This window comes from Telmatherina bonti (assembly GCF_933228915.1).
Source record: "Telmatherina bonti genome assembly, chromosome: 18".
Classification (NCBI taxonomy): domain Eukaryota; kingdom Metazoa; phylum Chordata; class Actinopteri; order Atheriniformes; family Telmatherinidae; genus Telmatherina; species Telmatherina bonti.
Window position 1 is genome coordinate 31,514,657 of NC_136616.1, and position 16,969 is coordinate 31,531,625.

The following is a 16,969-nucleotide window of genomic DNA, read 5'->3' on the forward strand; positions in this document are numbered from 1 at the left end:
TTATTGTAATGGTTTGGCGCGTTTGACCAAAGTGCATTGTGAACGCGATCTCTGTTCGCATGGACACACCTCCTACAACTGAGCCGAGTCCCCCAGTCGGACCAAGTCTAGCGGACTCTCCTGATGTGAATACATGCTAACTTACAGCATCTCTTAGAAGAACTTGTTTAGTCTCATCTGCCTCTAAACAAAGAGCAGTTTGCCTTACTGGGACCATTGAGCAGGTTTTACTGGTTAATCTCATTTCAAAGCTCTTTAATATTCGTTCCATTTATATTTATCATTCTCTTCATGTTTTTTAATCATGAAAAAGTCAACATTGCGGTCGTGTGTTTGCTCTGCGGTTGTGCTAAATGCTGTGTTAAACTGAGGTTATTGCAACAGCAGATTTTAAGTGTTTACTCCTTTGACCAGAGGGCTGCTGATACGAGTCGCCGTTCCTCGCTTGTTTCATTTAGATAAAGTTTTCCTACAGCTTTTTGTTTAGTCTGTTCAGAGTGTGTCCTTGGTGATTTTAGCTCAGGATCACACAGCACTGAGTGCAGCTGTGGACTCAGATCCTCTGCAGGGACTTTCAGGAGAAGTTTGCTTCTCCTCTCTTGCTCCACATCCTCGCTTTGTGGAGCTTTCTGTCGACGACGTCCTGAGGTCATCCTAATGAAGTCACGAGGGGAAAAATCTCAGAATAACTGCATTCACAGCTGCTGCAGCGCTGCTTGTGTTATTTAACTCATTAAGACTGCATGAGATAAGTGAAAACACAGCATTGTTTTGGCTGGTCATGGATGGATGATAAAAGCACAGCGTTTCCTAGCAACATAGACGTTTATTCCCACTTTCTGACCGCTGTTCATTACAGTTTGCCCTATATGCTGGATCAGCTTTAAGTTGTAGTTTAAAGCAAACATTGCAAAACAAAAACCATTTAGTTTATTCCTTAATGTCTAATCCATCTTTTAGGTATACATTACAACTTTATAAAAAGGTTTAAACACATCTGTGAGCATCTGTTTCTGGGAGTCTGACTCAGCCGTTGTTGCGAAATGAAGCACAAACATGCGATTGCATCGAGCTGAAGTCAGTGTTTTCATCACATCCTTCACAGCTGAAACTTATTATTGCTTCTAATCTAGAAAATCTCTGGATATTGTGAAACAGGAGGATTGATTGGAAGTTTTATTCGCGATGTCATGAAAACGTCACTCAGACGCTCGAGGGAAAATGAAATGTTTGTTGGGAGCATTCCTGCTCTGTCTCTGTGGAGTCAAACCAGTCTGGTATTAGTTTTTGTGGCATCTGAAGTTGTCATAGCTGTGGGTCATGCAGCTTAATCGAAACCTTTTAATTCACCATTTTAAGTCAAAGTGGGCTCCCATTTTCCTGCAGAGTGTCATAATTCTGCTGGATGTTGTTGGTATTTTCTCTAAAACGCATGAACATCATCAGCTTTACGTCGTTAGGATTTGACAGTCAAATGTTTGACTCCTTTGAAAAGTTTTGACCCATTTTTTTTCTGTGGGACAAAGGCTTTTTTATGAGAGCAGCAGGTGATAAATACCACATGGAAGTGTCCCAGTTTGCATAATGTGTAGAAAATTGTACTACCGCTGGAGCGCTGAACTGCTCAATTTACTCTGCTCAAAGACATTTTAGGAAACCCCTCATGTTGACCAGTGCATCTATAATGTCATCAACAGCCTCATAAACCATCCTGAACACAGAGGTAGAAGCTTAATATGTGAAATATTCTTTATGTAATGTATATCATGTTGAATGTGTAGAAATAAGAAATGTGCTGGCATCTGTTTATGTCAATATCCAGATTTTATGTTGGAAATGTAATTTTCTGCCTGTGTGAGAGTTAATTCTGAGAACAACCAAAGCATCATGGGAAATTTAGAGTTAACTAATGAGAAAATAGAACAAGTTGAAGTTGGACTACGTTGTGCTCCATCTTGGTGGAAAAATTCTCATCTTTCATAAAAGCAGAACACAATAAAATGACACTCCAACCATCATTAGTGATGTTGTCTGTTTGATCAATTGCTGAATATTATTCTGTCATACATTTAGTGATAAATTCATCTGGAGACAGGTGGTAGGATTGTCTTCTCATGGCTCTCAACTCATTTCCCAATTTGTGCCACTCGATTCCTCTGTTGTTCCTTATTTCTCAGTTTCTTAAGTCGGGGAGGGTGGGGGGGTTAGTTGAGCCATTTGTTGCATTTACTGTCCAGTCTCTGGTCAGTGGAAATTCAACGAGCACATTTATGTTAAAGTATGATATGAAGAGCCTGAATTAGGTGATTCGATCTGATAGTTCAGAACAAGAATCATGTTTATATCTGGGAATCCACATGAAGTTCACAGCATTTATTTGGAGTGACTCCATGGAAATGTTCAATTAGGTTATACATGTGGTCTGCTAGCTCTTTTCTGCACCTCCTCTCTGGAAAATCATTTTGCCTGTGCTGTCCGACTGAAACCTACTGGTAGGGCTGGGCGATATGACCAGAATCTCATATCCCCATATAACTCATTTTATATCCCCATAACGATAAACATAACGATATGAAACTGTTAGTGTCATGTTGTGTCAGTCATCAGTTATGTGTCCGATGTATGTGGCAACAGCAGCAGTGATCTCCTTCCATCTGCAGGAACTATGGCCGTATGACGTTTCACTGGTAAAAGCCTGTTGCAGCGTTTGCGTCTGGAGTTTATTATGAACTTTCGCCGCCACTTTGCGCTGCTTTTGCTGCTTTTGCTGCTTTCGCTCGTTGACTCTGTTCTTCATTCTGTATTCTATATCCTGATTCTTGCGCAGGTGATAAAATGAGTTAGTTGTGTCAGTCTGTTGATGAAGCCGCTCAAAAAAACTGTGTCCTAGTCTGTTGTTGGTTCCATGTTGGTCTTTTTATATCCAAACCGCATCCATGCGACAGGAATTTCCTCTCTTTTATAAACAAGCTCGTCAGTTTTGGTTGGCAAGTTATCTTTTAGTGAATTGTCCTGCTCTGAAACACGTCTGCTTCCTTCTTTCTACATGTTTGTTTATATATTGCAGTGTGCATATATAAGTCAGAATTTTTGTCACTTAATTAATGTTTTATTTGTTTGATTAACCTGCATTCCGTTAAAGACAGTATTCAGGGAGTGATGTATTTTGGGGAATATGGGCGTGTGGGGGGGAAGAGCTTGTGTCTTTATTGTTTTTAAATGTCTTGTTATCTACTGTTTGTTTTAATCCTTTTGACTTGATTTTAACTTGTAAAGCACTTTGTGAAAAGTGCTCAAGAAAATAAAGTTTGATTTGATTTTGCATGCTGTAAAACGCATCTTGATGCAAAATACTGCAGTAAAGCACCTTATCGTGGCGTAAACAATAGAGCCTTACATCAAACGATAGACAGTTTCTATCCCAGCCCTACCCTAGATCTTATATCCTTTATTTTTATGTATTTATTTAAGCCTTTCAGGCTTTTCCACATTTTCAAGCTCTAAGCTATTCCGACCATTGCAAAATGTCGTGCAGACGTTTATCAGCCAGGAGCAACTTTGTTCAGCAGACAAGCGGCTGCAAGTTGGTTCAGCAGGAAAACAGGTTTTGTTGCAGCAGGAATTCTTGTGACTGAGGAAAGAAAATGTCCTGTTATCTGCAGGATTTCCTGTGTTTAAACATATCTGTTGTCAGTTTTACACAATTACAGAAAGATAATGATAATATGTGATGTTACTTTAGTGGTGGTCAACCTGTGGGTGTGGACAAAAGAAAGTAAAAGATGCCAACAAAATCTAAAAAAAGAACAAGCTTCGTGCACTATGGCTGCTGAACTTCTGAAACAGAAGTGATGTTTGGCTCATGTGTATCAGTTCAGAGGGTCTGACCACATGTAAATTAATAATCTTCGTATCCGTGTTTATTAAAAGCTGCTTTTTCTATTTCCGAATAACATACAAAGGGATAAAAAAACAAGCAGCAGTTTGATTGTAAGAGATGGAAGTTTTGGCAGAGCTGAACCAATGACACCTGCACAGTGTTAAATTTATAAAAAATACTTTCATAATCCTCTGAGGAAAATTAAGCCTGTTTTGTTTCTCCTTTATTAAAACAAATATAATTGCTTTAATCTCAACTTGTACCTAAATGTGTCTTAAAACATACAGAAACACCACGGAATGAGCTGCAGTCCAACTTTACTTTTGGTTTCCTACTGAAGTATAGTACATAGACTGTATATAAATAGATAGACGGAACCTCCCTGACGTCACCTGTAGGTTTCCAAATGGCTGAATTGAAGCTTGGTGGGCGGTTCCTACCATCACCATCTTTGCAGTGTCACACGTGTCGTCCCGGAAAATACAAATATGGGCAAAGAGGTGGAGCTGAGAACGTGGTGGATAATTGACATCGAGCGAACTCCGAGCTGCTTGTAGCTATGAGCTAACCCAGAGCTAGCACAAACTAACCAGCTAATGGAGGTAATAGGGCTAAAGCTAAGTCACATTGTTAACTGGCTAAAAACCATGTTTGTTCTGTTATTCTTACTTGAAGCGGGAGATCGGGCACCTGTCAATCAAACGGATACACCCCAAAAAATGCCAAATTTCACAATGAAATTACTTTTAAATGCGGTAATTCCAAAAAAATCATACCCCTCTTACAGTTGTCATGAAGGTAAACCTGATCTATTAAACCTAAAATGGATTTTTGAACCAGGCCGTAAACATGTTTATTTCTGCTCTGAAGTTGGTATTTGTAACATGGGAGTCTATGGGGATTCGCTGTGTTTTGGAGCCCCTAGAAGATGAAGGGGGAACTGCATTTTAATGCACTCAGCATGGGCTTCACTTTTAACCGCCGGAGGCTCCGTCCATCTTTCATTTGCGGTCCATGGCTACAGATAAATTCATGTTTTTGAAGCCCCTGGTGGATGAAGGGGGGACTGCAGTTTTATGCACTTCCACATGTTTCTGTGGGAAACATTTTTCTTCAGTTGAAAAAGCTCCTCTGTTCACCTGCTACTTGCCATCTTGGATAGCTTCATGTATTTATGGCCTGCTGGTTCCTTGGAAACAGCTTTAACTTGTTTGCATTCCCCTTCCTAACCCCATGACCTCTGACCTCCCCCGAACCAAACAGACCCAGCAGATGATGAACGCTGAGTAAAATCTGCTGCGTTGTGCATGTGAACACAGCTCAAACATCTGGAAGTGTTAAAACTCTGATGACTCCAACAGAATCCCTCAGCAGCCAATCACAGCTTCACTTCCTGGAAGCTTCCTGCCAGTCAGGAAGCGAGCCAGGACCGATGGGCGGTCCAGGTAGAGTTTCAGAGACACAGAAAGTCAAGGAAAAGAAGACGACAGACAAGTTGGACTAATTCTGACATATTGGAGCAGCTGAGAGCATATAAAGAATAAAATCGTAGAAAGAAGCGTTGGCAGGAAGTTTTCAGACGCATCAACGCTTTTGTCTCCTGGATTGCAACTAAAGCCAGCCTGGCCTGGGTATCATCTTGAGCTTTGAAGAGAAGAGGAAGGAAAGGAGGTGGGGAATGGAAAAATCCTCATTTACAAAGAAAGAAATCCAACTTTACTTTGGCTTTCTCGTCCACTTTCTCCACTTGGTTTGTTTTTAAGCTTAAAATGTGTTTTCAGAAAGTCCTGGTGGGGAAATGACCACTTGAATGTTTTTAATTTCTTTTCTAAATTTTTTTTATTTTTTTTTATTTTTTTTATCAGCTTTCTCTTCAACGTGGCTCATCCTTATTCTTTTTTAGTTTTTTATGTATTTTCTGCATGTGGTGTTGATGCAATAGTTCATCACTTTATTTTTTATTTGTTCAAACATTCGTTACACTGACTAAATTAAACTCTCTTGGTTTGGCTTGTTAATCTTGGTTTGGTTGCTTGCTTTTACATGTTGTTTATGTTCATAGTGTTGGTTGAAGACATTTTTCCATATTACTGAAAAGAGTATTTAAAAAATTCATTTGGTTAAAAATGGATTTTTTTAAAAAAAGCTGATAGTTTAGATAAATGTTTGTCGACTTAAAACAATATAAAGGACATGAATGGACAGATTGACCTGTTGTAAACTGATAACTTCCTTTAATGACTTATTTTCCACACAAGATAGATAAATAACATAACAGGAATCATAATAAAAATATGATTAGGAGAAGGACAATGTTCAGGAAGCATTATGGGTCAGTGAGAACATCAGCATTGTGAATCATTAGGAAGCTTAAAAGATGACTTCATTACAATTCTTCCAACAATTTGACACGTCTCCATATTTTACATCCTCATATTATTACAAAACCATTAGTATACAGTAATTCTACAGTAGAATTGGCTGTAAGATGTGCATGTGCATGTTTTTGAGTGGAGTTTCATGATGGAAACCAGAGGTCAACACGTTGATCTAAATCCGCATATAAATCATGTGACTTTTATTTTGAAAACCGCTGTATTTTGGATTCACCATGTCATGTTGTGTTTTGTTTATTACCAGTCTGTTTTTGTTTATAAGGACTTTTTTATATTTAAATTGATTCATTTAAATATGTGAGCACATGAATACAGCTGTTAAATGATTTTCTAGTTGTTTTTGTGATTCTGATATGAATGGACGTGACTGTTCAGTCACTCATGTTATTATTTCATATCAGTCGGTGGATCCCAAATCAAAACAAATCGTTACTGAATTTGAGACATTGCTAAACATCAACTCGCAATCCATTAAACTCATATATCGTTGTATTCCAATCAAACAGGTGAATAAAAACCACTAGTAGGAGCTGCTAATAATGAATCTCCAAAGTTCTTACAGGTTTCCTAGCATCTAATAACTTCATTTGTCTTTAAAGCTGCAATATATTCACACAAGTTTATTTCCTGTACGACAATACAAAGTGCTTCACATAAAACACTAAAAACATAACGGATGGTGCAAAGAAAGCATTAAGAAGTAGCAAAAGGCAACCAACAATAGTAAAAAATCAAAATATATTATTAGAAGCAGGATAAGTTTAAGGTAATATGTAGATTTCATGCAGAGGTGCATTAGAACCTGGATGTGAAAGTTTCTACATTTGGTGAGATCTTAATCTTCCCTGGTTGGTTGTTCCACTTGTTTACAGAGTTTCAGCTAAAGGCTGTTTCAGCAACTTGTCCAGACTCTGGTCTGGACTAGTTGACCTGAGTCTTTGGATCTAAGAGTGCTACTAAGATTTACTCATCTTTTCCTGCATTCTGTATAAACCTAAAACAGCCCCATCTGTCGTCTTTGTTTGGTTCCCCATGTTCCTCTGAGTTGCAGACACTCTGTTGTTTGGTTCCCCATGTTCCTCTGAGTTGCAGACACTCTGTTGTTTGGTTCCCCATGTTCCTCTGAGTTGCAGACACTCTGTTGTTTGGTTCCCCATGTTCCTCTGAGTTGCAGACACTCTGTTGTTTGGTTTCCCCATGTTCCTTTGAGTTGCAGACACTCTGTTGTTTGGTTCCCCATGTTCCTCTGAGTTGCAGACACTCTGTTGTTTGGTTTCCCCATGTTCCTCTGAGTTGCAGACACTCGGTTGTTTGGTTTCCCCATGTTCCTCTGAGTTGCAGACACTCGGTTGTTTGGTTTCCCCATGTTCCTCTGAGTTGCAGACACTCTGTTGTTTGGTTCCCCATGTTCCTCTGAGTTGCAGACACTCTGTTGTTTGGTTCCCCATGTTCCTTTGAGTTGCAGACACTCTGTTGTTTGGTTCCCCATGTTCCTCTGAGTTGCAGACACTCGGTTGTTTGGTTCCCCATGTTCCTCTGAGTTGCAGACACTCTGTTGTTTGGTTCCCCATGTTCCTCTGAGTTGCAGACACTCTGTTGTTTGGTTCCCCATGTTCCTCTGAGTTGCAGACACTCTGTTGTTTGGTTCCCCATGTTCCTTTGAGTTGCAGACACTCTGTTGTTTGGTTCCCCATGTTCCTCTGAGTTGCAGACACTCGGTTGTTTGGTTCCCCATGTTCCTTTGAGTTGCAGACACTCGGTTGTTTGGTTCCCCATGTTCCTTTGAGTTGCAGACACTCGGTTGTTTGGTTCAAACATTAATGTGGTGAATTGTAAAAGTTGCATTACTGCTGTTTAGCTTTTTTACAATCACTTTACACACATTATTATGGAAATGCTCCCTGGAAACAAAAAATATGACATTGAAGCTACTTTCTTTGTTTCCTTCTCATGAATTGAGTGTAAAAAAAAACAAAAAAAAACTACAGCATAAAATCTGTAGTTTTACGTACTATATAAAATCTATGATTTACATTTACTGTGCTTTTTTTCCACTGCAAACTCTAGAATATGTTTTGACGTGTTTATGGTCACTTCACATGTCAACTTATGAATCTCTAAGAAGCTTTCACACTTCACGAGAACAGATATAAGAAGACTTTTTTTTTTTTAAATCTTGTTTTGTTTGTGTTTATCCATCCATTTTCTTAACCAATTGATCCAGTAAAGATAGGCAGGAAGCTGGAGCCTATCCCAGCAGTCACTGGGTGAGAGGCAGGTACGCTCTGGACATGTCGCCAGTCCATCTCAGGGCCACACTGAGAGACAAAACACTGTTCACGTTCACACTCACTCCTTGACACAATTTAGAGTAACCAGTTAGCCTAAAGCGCATGTCTTTGTATGGCAGGAGGAAGCCGGAGTACCTGGAGAGACACTTTGTGTGTTTATGGTCCAGAAAAATGCAGGAATGGCATTGTCTCCTTCCTCTCTCATTGGTCCTAAAAGTGGTTTGTTGTGCTGCTAATTGCGAGTCACAATGCTTCTGCTTGTGTCGGCTAAAACGGCTATAAATATAGGAATTATTCACACTGTGTTCACCATGTTTGTCCAATGCTTAAAGACAGTTCTCTGCTTTTTTTAACCAACCAGTGTCTGATTGGCTTTTTCTGGGTTTTATCATCGGATTCAAAGGAAAAGGTGGAAAACGGAGCTCTCCTTAAATAAAATGCTGAATTCTGCTGTCAGGTTGAATCAGTAGCTTAAAGATATTTAATAAACCACCTTTCTGTGTCTTCCCAGGTCGTCCTGACCGCCGTAAGCCAGAGCATCGTCACAGGTAAGACCTTCAGCTTTTCTTTGTGTCTCCTGAGTCACGTCTGCCAGGAGGTTTGCACCTAATCTTTCCCACATGCTGTTTCAATCTCAAACCGGCTCAAACTGACAACAGCTTCAGTCGTCCTGCTGGCAGCTTCATAAAAATGTGCCACCATGTTGTTATCTGCTGCTCCGCTCAGCTCAGACTTGCAGGGAAAACTTTCTTCCTCTTTAGTCGCCGGTTCTTACATACGCTTCAAAGTATTTGTCTGTTGGCTGGTTGGCACAGCAACTAGCTGTGAAGGTCGCTGGGTTTAGAGGCTGAGTGTGTTTTATGGAGAGGAAACAAAGTCTTGTTTTTGTTGAGGTTGTTACATTTTACATGCTGAGCATACGAGAAGTAAAAGCATTTAAAACATGTTGAACAGTCCATAATAAACCTGAGAACTAAGAAGTTGTTGTTAGCGAAGTGGGCTGTAAATGAGTCCAGTTGAGTGAAACGCTGCTGCGTTTGTTGCCGCGAGCAACATCTGCTCTGCTCTGCCTCCACAAACTTCAGCAGAAACAGCATTGTGAATATTATTTCCATGTTTAACTCTCCTCTTGTCCCAAATAAAATGACTCAACCACAGCATGTCTGCCTTCACAACTAACGGACCAATCGATTCGTTGTCCTGGTAAATACTAGTTTAGTTTGTGGTGGTCATGGTTGTCCAAAAGGGTGTTTGTACCTGAGTATAATCTGGATAATTGTGTCTTTTTGGTTGTTTTTTTGTGTGTGTGTACAATCACATGTAATGTTTATTTGTGTTATTTTTTATATTTGGCTTTGTTACGTCTCCATCTGTCAGCCTTATAGATTACTATACTGTACTTTTTATTAAAGTCAATGCCAAGAAAAGACAGAAAAACTCTTAAAGATGGAGAAACCTTCAGGATGAAACACTGCAGAGGAACCTGCAACCTCACATTAAAGGTTTACATCACAGCTTTTACTCTCCTGAACACCTGCAGCTTGGTGGGTTGAACTGGTTTTTCCTTCTGTAACTTCCCTTCACACTGGAAACAGGAGGCAGCTGGACACTGATAAAAATCCCCTCACGGTTGTGTGTTCAGCTACGTACAGGCAGGTAACATGACTGTTTCTGTCTGGTATTCCTTCATCATCATCATCATCATCATCTGTGCCTTTGGCTGTCATAAATCAAGGCTTTGATTTTACTAGAAAACTTCATGTCTGCTGCATGTGGCCGCTACATGCAGCATGGCATTAAAGTTACTGTAGAGGAAAGTAGATTTAAACCTTTTTTAGCCTCATAAAATCCAGAACTTTTCTTTTATATTAACAAGAGCAGAAATAAAGCAAACGTTAAAGGTAGGAAATAAATAAAAAATAATCAATTTTTCAAAAAATAAATTAAATAATTCTATTATAAAATGTTTTTGTCATTTTTTATCATTTTTATTGGTCTTTTTACTCGTCTTCTTAGGCATTATAGCAGCAGAATGATGGTCTGACTACTGGGTTGCTTTTTCCTCATTGAAATCAAGAAAAATGACGAACAAAATAAGTTGTGTACATTTTCTTCATTTTGTTTTTAGTCTACAAAAATCAGCGTTATCAAAGAATCTCAAGAAATGCAATTTAAATCTAATCGGAACCCAAAAATCGGAATCAAATCGAATTGGGAATAAAGCATATTGACACAGCTTCAGTAAGCGTTGTTGCTTTGGTTTCCTCTGTAGACCAGGCCTCCTCAAACGCGGCCCGCGACCAACTTCTATGTGGCCCAGCTCATGTAAAGGAATAAAGATATTAACTAAGAACCTTCAGTCATTCCTACGCTGATTAAATAGCCTACAATCCTACAGTTGTGCAGACCATAAATGCAACACTTGGTTGCCTAGCAACTTTAACCCCAGCGTGTGTTGTTGTGTTTTGAAGTTGTAAGAGCAGCGCTAGCTAGCATGTCGCTCTCTGTCCCAAAACACTAAACTGACAACGAAAACCACAGATTTAACCCCGTCTGGACTGATAAGTATTTGTTTATTTTGCCGTCACATTCCAGCGCCAAACCGATGTGTTTAATATCGAATGAGTGTGTGTAAAGAGGAGGCATCACATGGAGAAGTTTAGTTTAAAATGACCTTTTTATGTCAAAATCTAGGAGAAAAATGGTTTGACTGGATATTTTATTACTTTATTTTGTGCATTCGTCCTTGTAATGTGGGACTGAATTTAAAATAGAAAAAATTAATAAACTACTTATTTTTCAAAATGTAAGTGTGTCTTTTTTTATTTCTTTTTTTACTGATTTATTCTCTCTAATTTATTTACTGGCTCTGATCATTGTTTTTATTTGAAAATCTGGCCCACATGAATATCTAATAGAATAGCCCTGCTGTAGATTATCTAGAGCAGTGTTTTTCAATCACTGTGCCGTGGCCCACTAGTGTGCAGTGAAAGATTATCAGGTGTGTCCTGAGAAATGACCCAATTTCACCTTATCGATCTAAAAAGCAGCTCTGTGTTCATCCAAACAGGCTGAAAGATAATAAAATTCCTTCTTCTTGTGTTTATCTGATTTCTATTCAAGAGGCTTTGAAAAGATGGACTTTTTATTAATTATATGGACTTTTTTAAAAAACAAACAAAAAAAAAAAACATGTTTGTTTGTGATGTGCTTTGTGATTTTTCATTGGAAAAAAAATGCATTGGCTCAGACAAAGTTGAAAAACACTGATTTAGAGTGTAAACGTCCAGAATTTTTCCCTTTCTGCATCTGCAGTCTCCTGCCAGTTTTGCTTTTGCTTAACTTACCTTTTATTTCCATCAGTCTTGAGAGGTGTGTTGCACCATCAGGCGCAAACACACTGGATCATGATGTAATGGAGCAAAAGGAAAAGCCTGAATGACGTTTACTAGACACAACATCCAGCAGCAAAGTGGGAGCACATCCACACCAACTCAGCCTTGGAAAACAAGAAAACCCCTTAAAGTTACTTCAAAACTTCTTACAACATCATAACTAGTTTCTTTTTTCCTCAACCGTCATCATTAAACAGAAATGAGTGTTTTTCCGCTTGTGTGTAAAGGCAAGCAGTTTGGACGTTGATGTTTGGGCAGTGTCGGAGTGACTCATATGTTCACAGTTTGCAGCTCTAGACAGGCAGAAAGTCAGCAAGCAGGCAGGCAGATTGTCAGACAATGAGCAGGAAAGAGGGAGAGAAACGATCCTGTCATCCTTCTGTCGCCTTGGTGAGTCTGGCTCTATTGATTCCTAACCTGCCGTCCTCTGATCCTGGATCTCCTGAGTTCATCTCCCAGGTCGGATTACTGACAGGTGGAGGGAGTTCTGGAGAGTTTTCCTACTTCTGTTTCTGTTTGCTAAATATGCCGTGTGCACGTTGTTCCTCTCAAGAGGACTAAGCCTTTAACAAAACACTGTGACCTCAGAGTGTTTTGAAACTCTTTAGAATAAATTGCAGAGTTAATATTCCTGCAGGTGTGTGGGTGCTTTCAGGTATCTGGCAACCAGGCGTCGTGGTGTTAGCTTCCAGCTTCTTGCTTCTCGTACTCTGGTGTCAGAGATCACCGTGATGGTTTTACTGTGTGGCAGGAGACCCGTTTCAGGTTACCGCCCCAGTGCTGTAGCTGAACCAAGCGGCAACCTCCGGCGGTTAAAAGTGAAGCCTATGCAGAAGTGCATAAAACTGCAGTTCCCCCTTCATCCACTAGGGGCTGCAAAACAGCGCGTATCCCCATAGATTTTCATGTTAAAAAGACCAACTTCACAGCAGAAATAAACATGTTTACAGCCTGGTTCAAAAATTCTTTTTAGTTTTAACAGATCAGGTTTAGCTTCATGACAACTGTGGGGGGAGCGAATTTTTTTCGAACTCGCCCGTTTAAAAGTAATTCAATCTCAAAATTTGGCATATTTAGGGGCGTGTCCTTTTGATTGACACGTACCCGATCTCCCGCTTCAAGTCAGAAGAAAGTAGAACAAACGTGGTTTTTAGCTGGTTAACAACGTGACTTAGCTTTAGCCCGCTTACCTCAGTTAGCTGGTTAGCTCCTGTTATCTCCAGGTTAGCTTGGTTAGCTCTTGGCTACAGGCAGCTCGGAGTTTTCTCGATGTCAATCATCCACCATGACGCTCACAGCCCCCCTCTCAGCTCCGCCTCTTTGCCCATATTTGTATTTTCCGGGCGAGACGATGCGCATGCCTCTGCCAAGATGGCGATGGTAGGAACCGCCCACCGAGCTTCAATTCAGCTCTTCAGAAACCTATGGGTGACGTCACAGAGGCTCTGTCCATCTCTTTATATAGTCTATGAGCTGAACCCTGAATCACATTCATGTTCACAACAACGTACTATCGTTTTTACACACCAAACTTGTTGAAACACATAAAAATAAGACGAATCCTTTAGGGCTGTGACAATATGCTTTTGCCCCGTTTCGATTCAATTCCGATGTTTTGAGTGCTGAGTCTACGATTTTGCTGGTTTTTGTAGATTAAAAACAAAAAACAAAGATTAATAACAAAAAAAAATGTAAAAAGTTTTTTTTTGCTCGTAGTTTTTCTTCATTTTAATGAGGAAAAAACAACCCAGTAGCCAGACCATCATTCTGCTGCTATGATGCCCAAGAAGACGAGTAAAAAGTTTCATGAAAACAATAAAAATGACTAAAATTTCTTAGCCTCATAAAATCCAGGACTTTCATTTTATATTAACAAGAGCAGGAATAAAGCGAACATTAAAGGTGGGAAATTAATTTAAAAAATTTTTTTTTAAAAAATAAATAAAAAATCCATAATAAAATGGTTTTGTCATTTTTTATTGATCTTCTTACTTGTCTTCTTGGGCATTACAGCAGCAGGATGATGGTCTGGCTACTGGGTCGTTTTTTTCCTCATTGAAATCAAGAAAAATGATGAGCAAAACATTGTACATTTTTTTTGTTTTGTTTTTAGTCTACAAAAATCAACAATGTTGAAGAATCACGAGGTGTCGATTTGATTTAAATTACGATTCTCACAATTCTCCGATATTCTGGATTTTTGAGGAATTATTGTTGTTTTTATTCATATTAACATTATTATTTTCTTCCTTAGTATGTATATGTATATTTCTGTGCGTATGTACATATGTATGTATAGGTGTGTACATATATTTTCTTTTATTTGTTCAAAATAAACTAACAATAGGAATCATCAGTCGCCTCACAGATTGAATTCAATTTATTGTGAACATGTAAAATGCAAATAATAGTCATATAGTATCAACCCTTTCATGCATGGATAAATAAAAAACAATGCAACATTTTTTTTAAAAAAATACGGTATTTACGGTATCTACAGACGTGTACAATGATACTTTTTTTTATTAGTGATATTTAGAATTTATCATAATTTATTCTAATTTATTTAACATTTATAAAATAATAAATATAATTGTATAAATCTTCTATAAAATCGAGCTGTGTCATTTTCTTATCCTATTTATAGCAAAGGCAAACTTGTGCAAATACATTACGTTCAATGTAATGTAATATATCATATATTATTTATTCTCCAGTGAGTGGAAACATATTGGATGACTCACTAACATCCACTGAAGTGCTTTATTTACCATTCATTCATGAATATGCAAGAAAAAAGCTTGTAAATTGGTGTCTGCTGTATGCATGAAAGAGTTAAACAGACAAAAAAAGTCATGCATAGATAAAGCAAACATTACTAACTACATATTCTCTTTCCATGTCTGAAAAGGGAGTTGGAGGAAGTAAAAACTTATCTTATCCCACTCCCCTCCTCGTTAATCATTTATAACCAAATTCTCATCTTCCTAACAATACCATGATATTTCTGATGTTTATAAACATGTTTTATTGAGTCTATTGCTTCTTGAAAGCGAGGCAGGACGCATCTTGTTTTCACTGGAAGTTCAGATTCCTACGACTGCAGATGAGACGGATAAGCTGCTCTGCAGACTGACTCAGCCAGAAACAAGAACTTATGATGACTTCTTGACCTTTCACATGGATATTTGTCAAGTTTGAGAGCTACGTTTCTTGGGAATTGATCATGTGTGTAAAACTAGCTGAGCGTAAAGTAAAACGAACCTCCAAAGGTGAAGAAAAAGTTAAGTTTGTAGATGCTGTACTGCATGTAACGCGGTTTCTGTCCCTGGAAAGCAGAGAAGTTTAACTGAGGAGAGAGGGAGGAGGTGGTGGAGGAGATGACGTAATGTGACTCATGGTTTCCTGTCTCCTCTTTCTGCAGCCAAGGCCCGCTTTCATCCCTCAGAGCCGCCATCAAGAGGAGTGAGTCGTACTTCTTCACCTTCTCATGTGTGATTATGTGTGTGTTAGAGAGAAAAGGTGTCGACACACAAAGCTTTAATCACTCTATCTTCTCTAGATGCTCAATAAATTCATCAAATCAACAAGATAACAACTTTTCAGGCTACTTTGATCCTTTAGTTTGTAGAAATCCAAAGTGTGAGCTAGAAAAATGTGGTCTTTAAAAATGGAAAGTACGTTTTCTGACCTTTTGTTGCAAAGTAAAATTTAGCAAAGTAAGACGGTAACTCCCCAAACTGGACCGCCACCACATTTTACAGCTTCACCACTTGCTGCTTTGTTTGCCTCTTCCTGCAGCCGCGCATATTTTACTATGTATATCCCACGTTCTGTGCGGATTTAACATGTTTATACATCATCAAACGGCGTGAGAAACACATATGTCCGCTCCCGCATTCAGCATTTAAAGGCTTTAACAGCAAGATCAACCACAATAATCTTTAATACAGCTTTAAAGTTACACAAATGAAAAATCCTCAGATTCTGGTCAATCGGTTGACCTGAATCTGAATCCACCGTGGACATCCGTCAAACTGGATATGATGGGATTTTGACTGACAGACCAGTCCATCCTGCTTTCTGAGAGTGGAACGCAGCTTCATTGATACGTATTAGATTGTCAGAAAGTTATATTTAATAATCTGTAAACAACAAAGAAGTTGTGATGCAGGAATTGAGTGAAATACCAGAGAGCAGCTATAGATGCATTAGTTATGGGAAACATGAAGTGAACCGTAGCTTTATTTCTCCAACACTGCCAGAAATAATTTAGTCATATTAATCTAACTTTGTGCTGTCTTTGTTTTTTTTTTCAGCCTCCACCAGGCCGACATCTCTTTTAGAGACACCCAGAGAGAGAGAGAGAGAAAGGGAGAGAGACTCTGACAGAGACAGAGATCGAGACAGAGACAGAAGGTAGAATCTTGTGTTTTCTGCTGATGATGTTTCTTCCATTTCCCACATCGAAGATGCAGGATTTCAGTCACCAAACCAAAGCAAACTTTTGTGTTTCTGAAAACACGACTCGCGTCAGAAATGATCTGCTTTAAGGAACTCCCTTTTTAATGTCTTTTGTTGATGTTTTTATGTTGTTTTAATGTTTTGCTTTGTTTTGAAGTGCTTTGTGATTTTTATCTTGAAAGGCGCTTTATAAATAAACCTTTACTTCCTTACATGAGGATTAGATCACTGAGCTTACCATTCTGATCCTGAACTTGTTTTTATGTAGATATCTTAAATTAATCAGAATAAAATGTTATTATGAACTCAGTATTTACTGCTGTAAGAGAGTCAGCTGCCTGATGCACACAATACAACTTATATTCCTTAACAGGCTAATATAGCACCTTCCTATGATGTCCTCTACTGTTTGATTTTGTGTTGTTCTCACTCATGTGTAGGTCTCTTTGGATAACATTATCTGTTAAATGAGTGTAGAATAGAATAGATCCTGCACAGAAGTGAACTTAAAGTCTGAGCCATAGATGAAGATCCAGACGTCTG

General features: G+C 38.8%; 1 protein-coding gene across 1 annotated transcript in view; it reads left to right on the top strand.

Annotated features, from left to right (window-relative positions):
• The window catches only part of LOC306769274 (uncharacterized protein), a gene marked incomplete at its 5' end in the record, with an annotated part of 54,813 nt that overhangs the window by 4,596 nt on the left and 33,248 nt on the right, over positions 1 to 16,969 (top strand). The window contains 3 exons of the mRNA XM_079257840.1: positions 9,079 to 9,115; positions 15,387 to 15,427; positions 16,282 to 16,381. Of these exons, the coding sequence (XP_079113966.1) occupies positions 9,079 to 9,115; positions 15,387 to 15,427; positions 16,282 to 16,381 (178 nt within the window). The remainder of the gene's footprint in view (positions 1 to 9,078; positions 9,116 to 15,386; positions 15,428 to 16,281; positions 16,382 to 16,969) is intronic.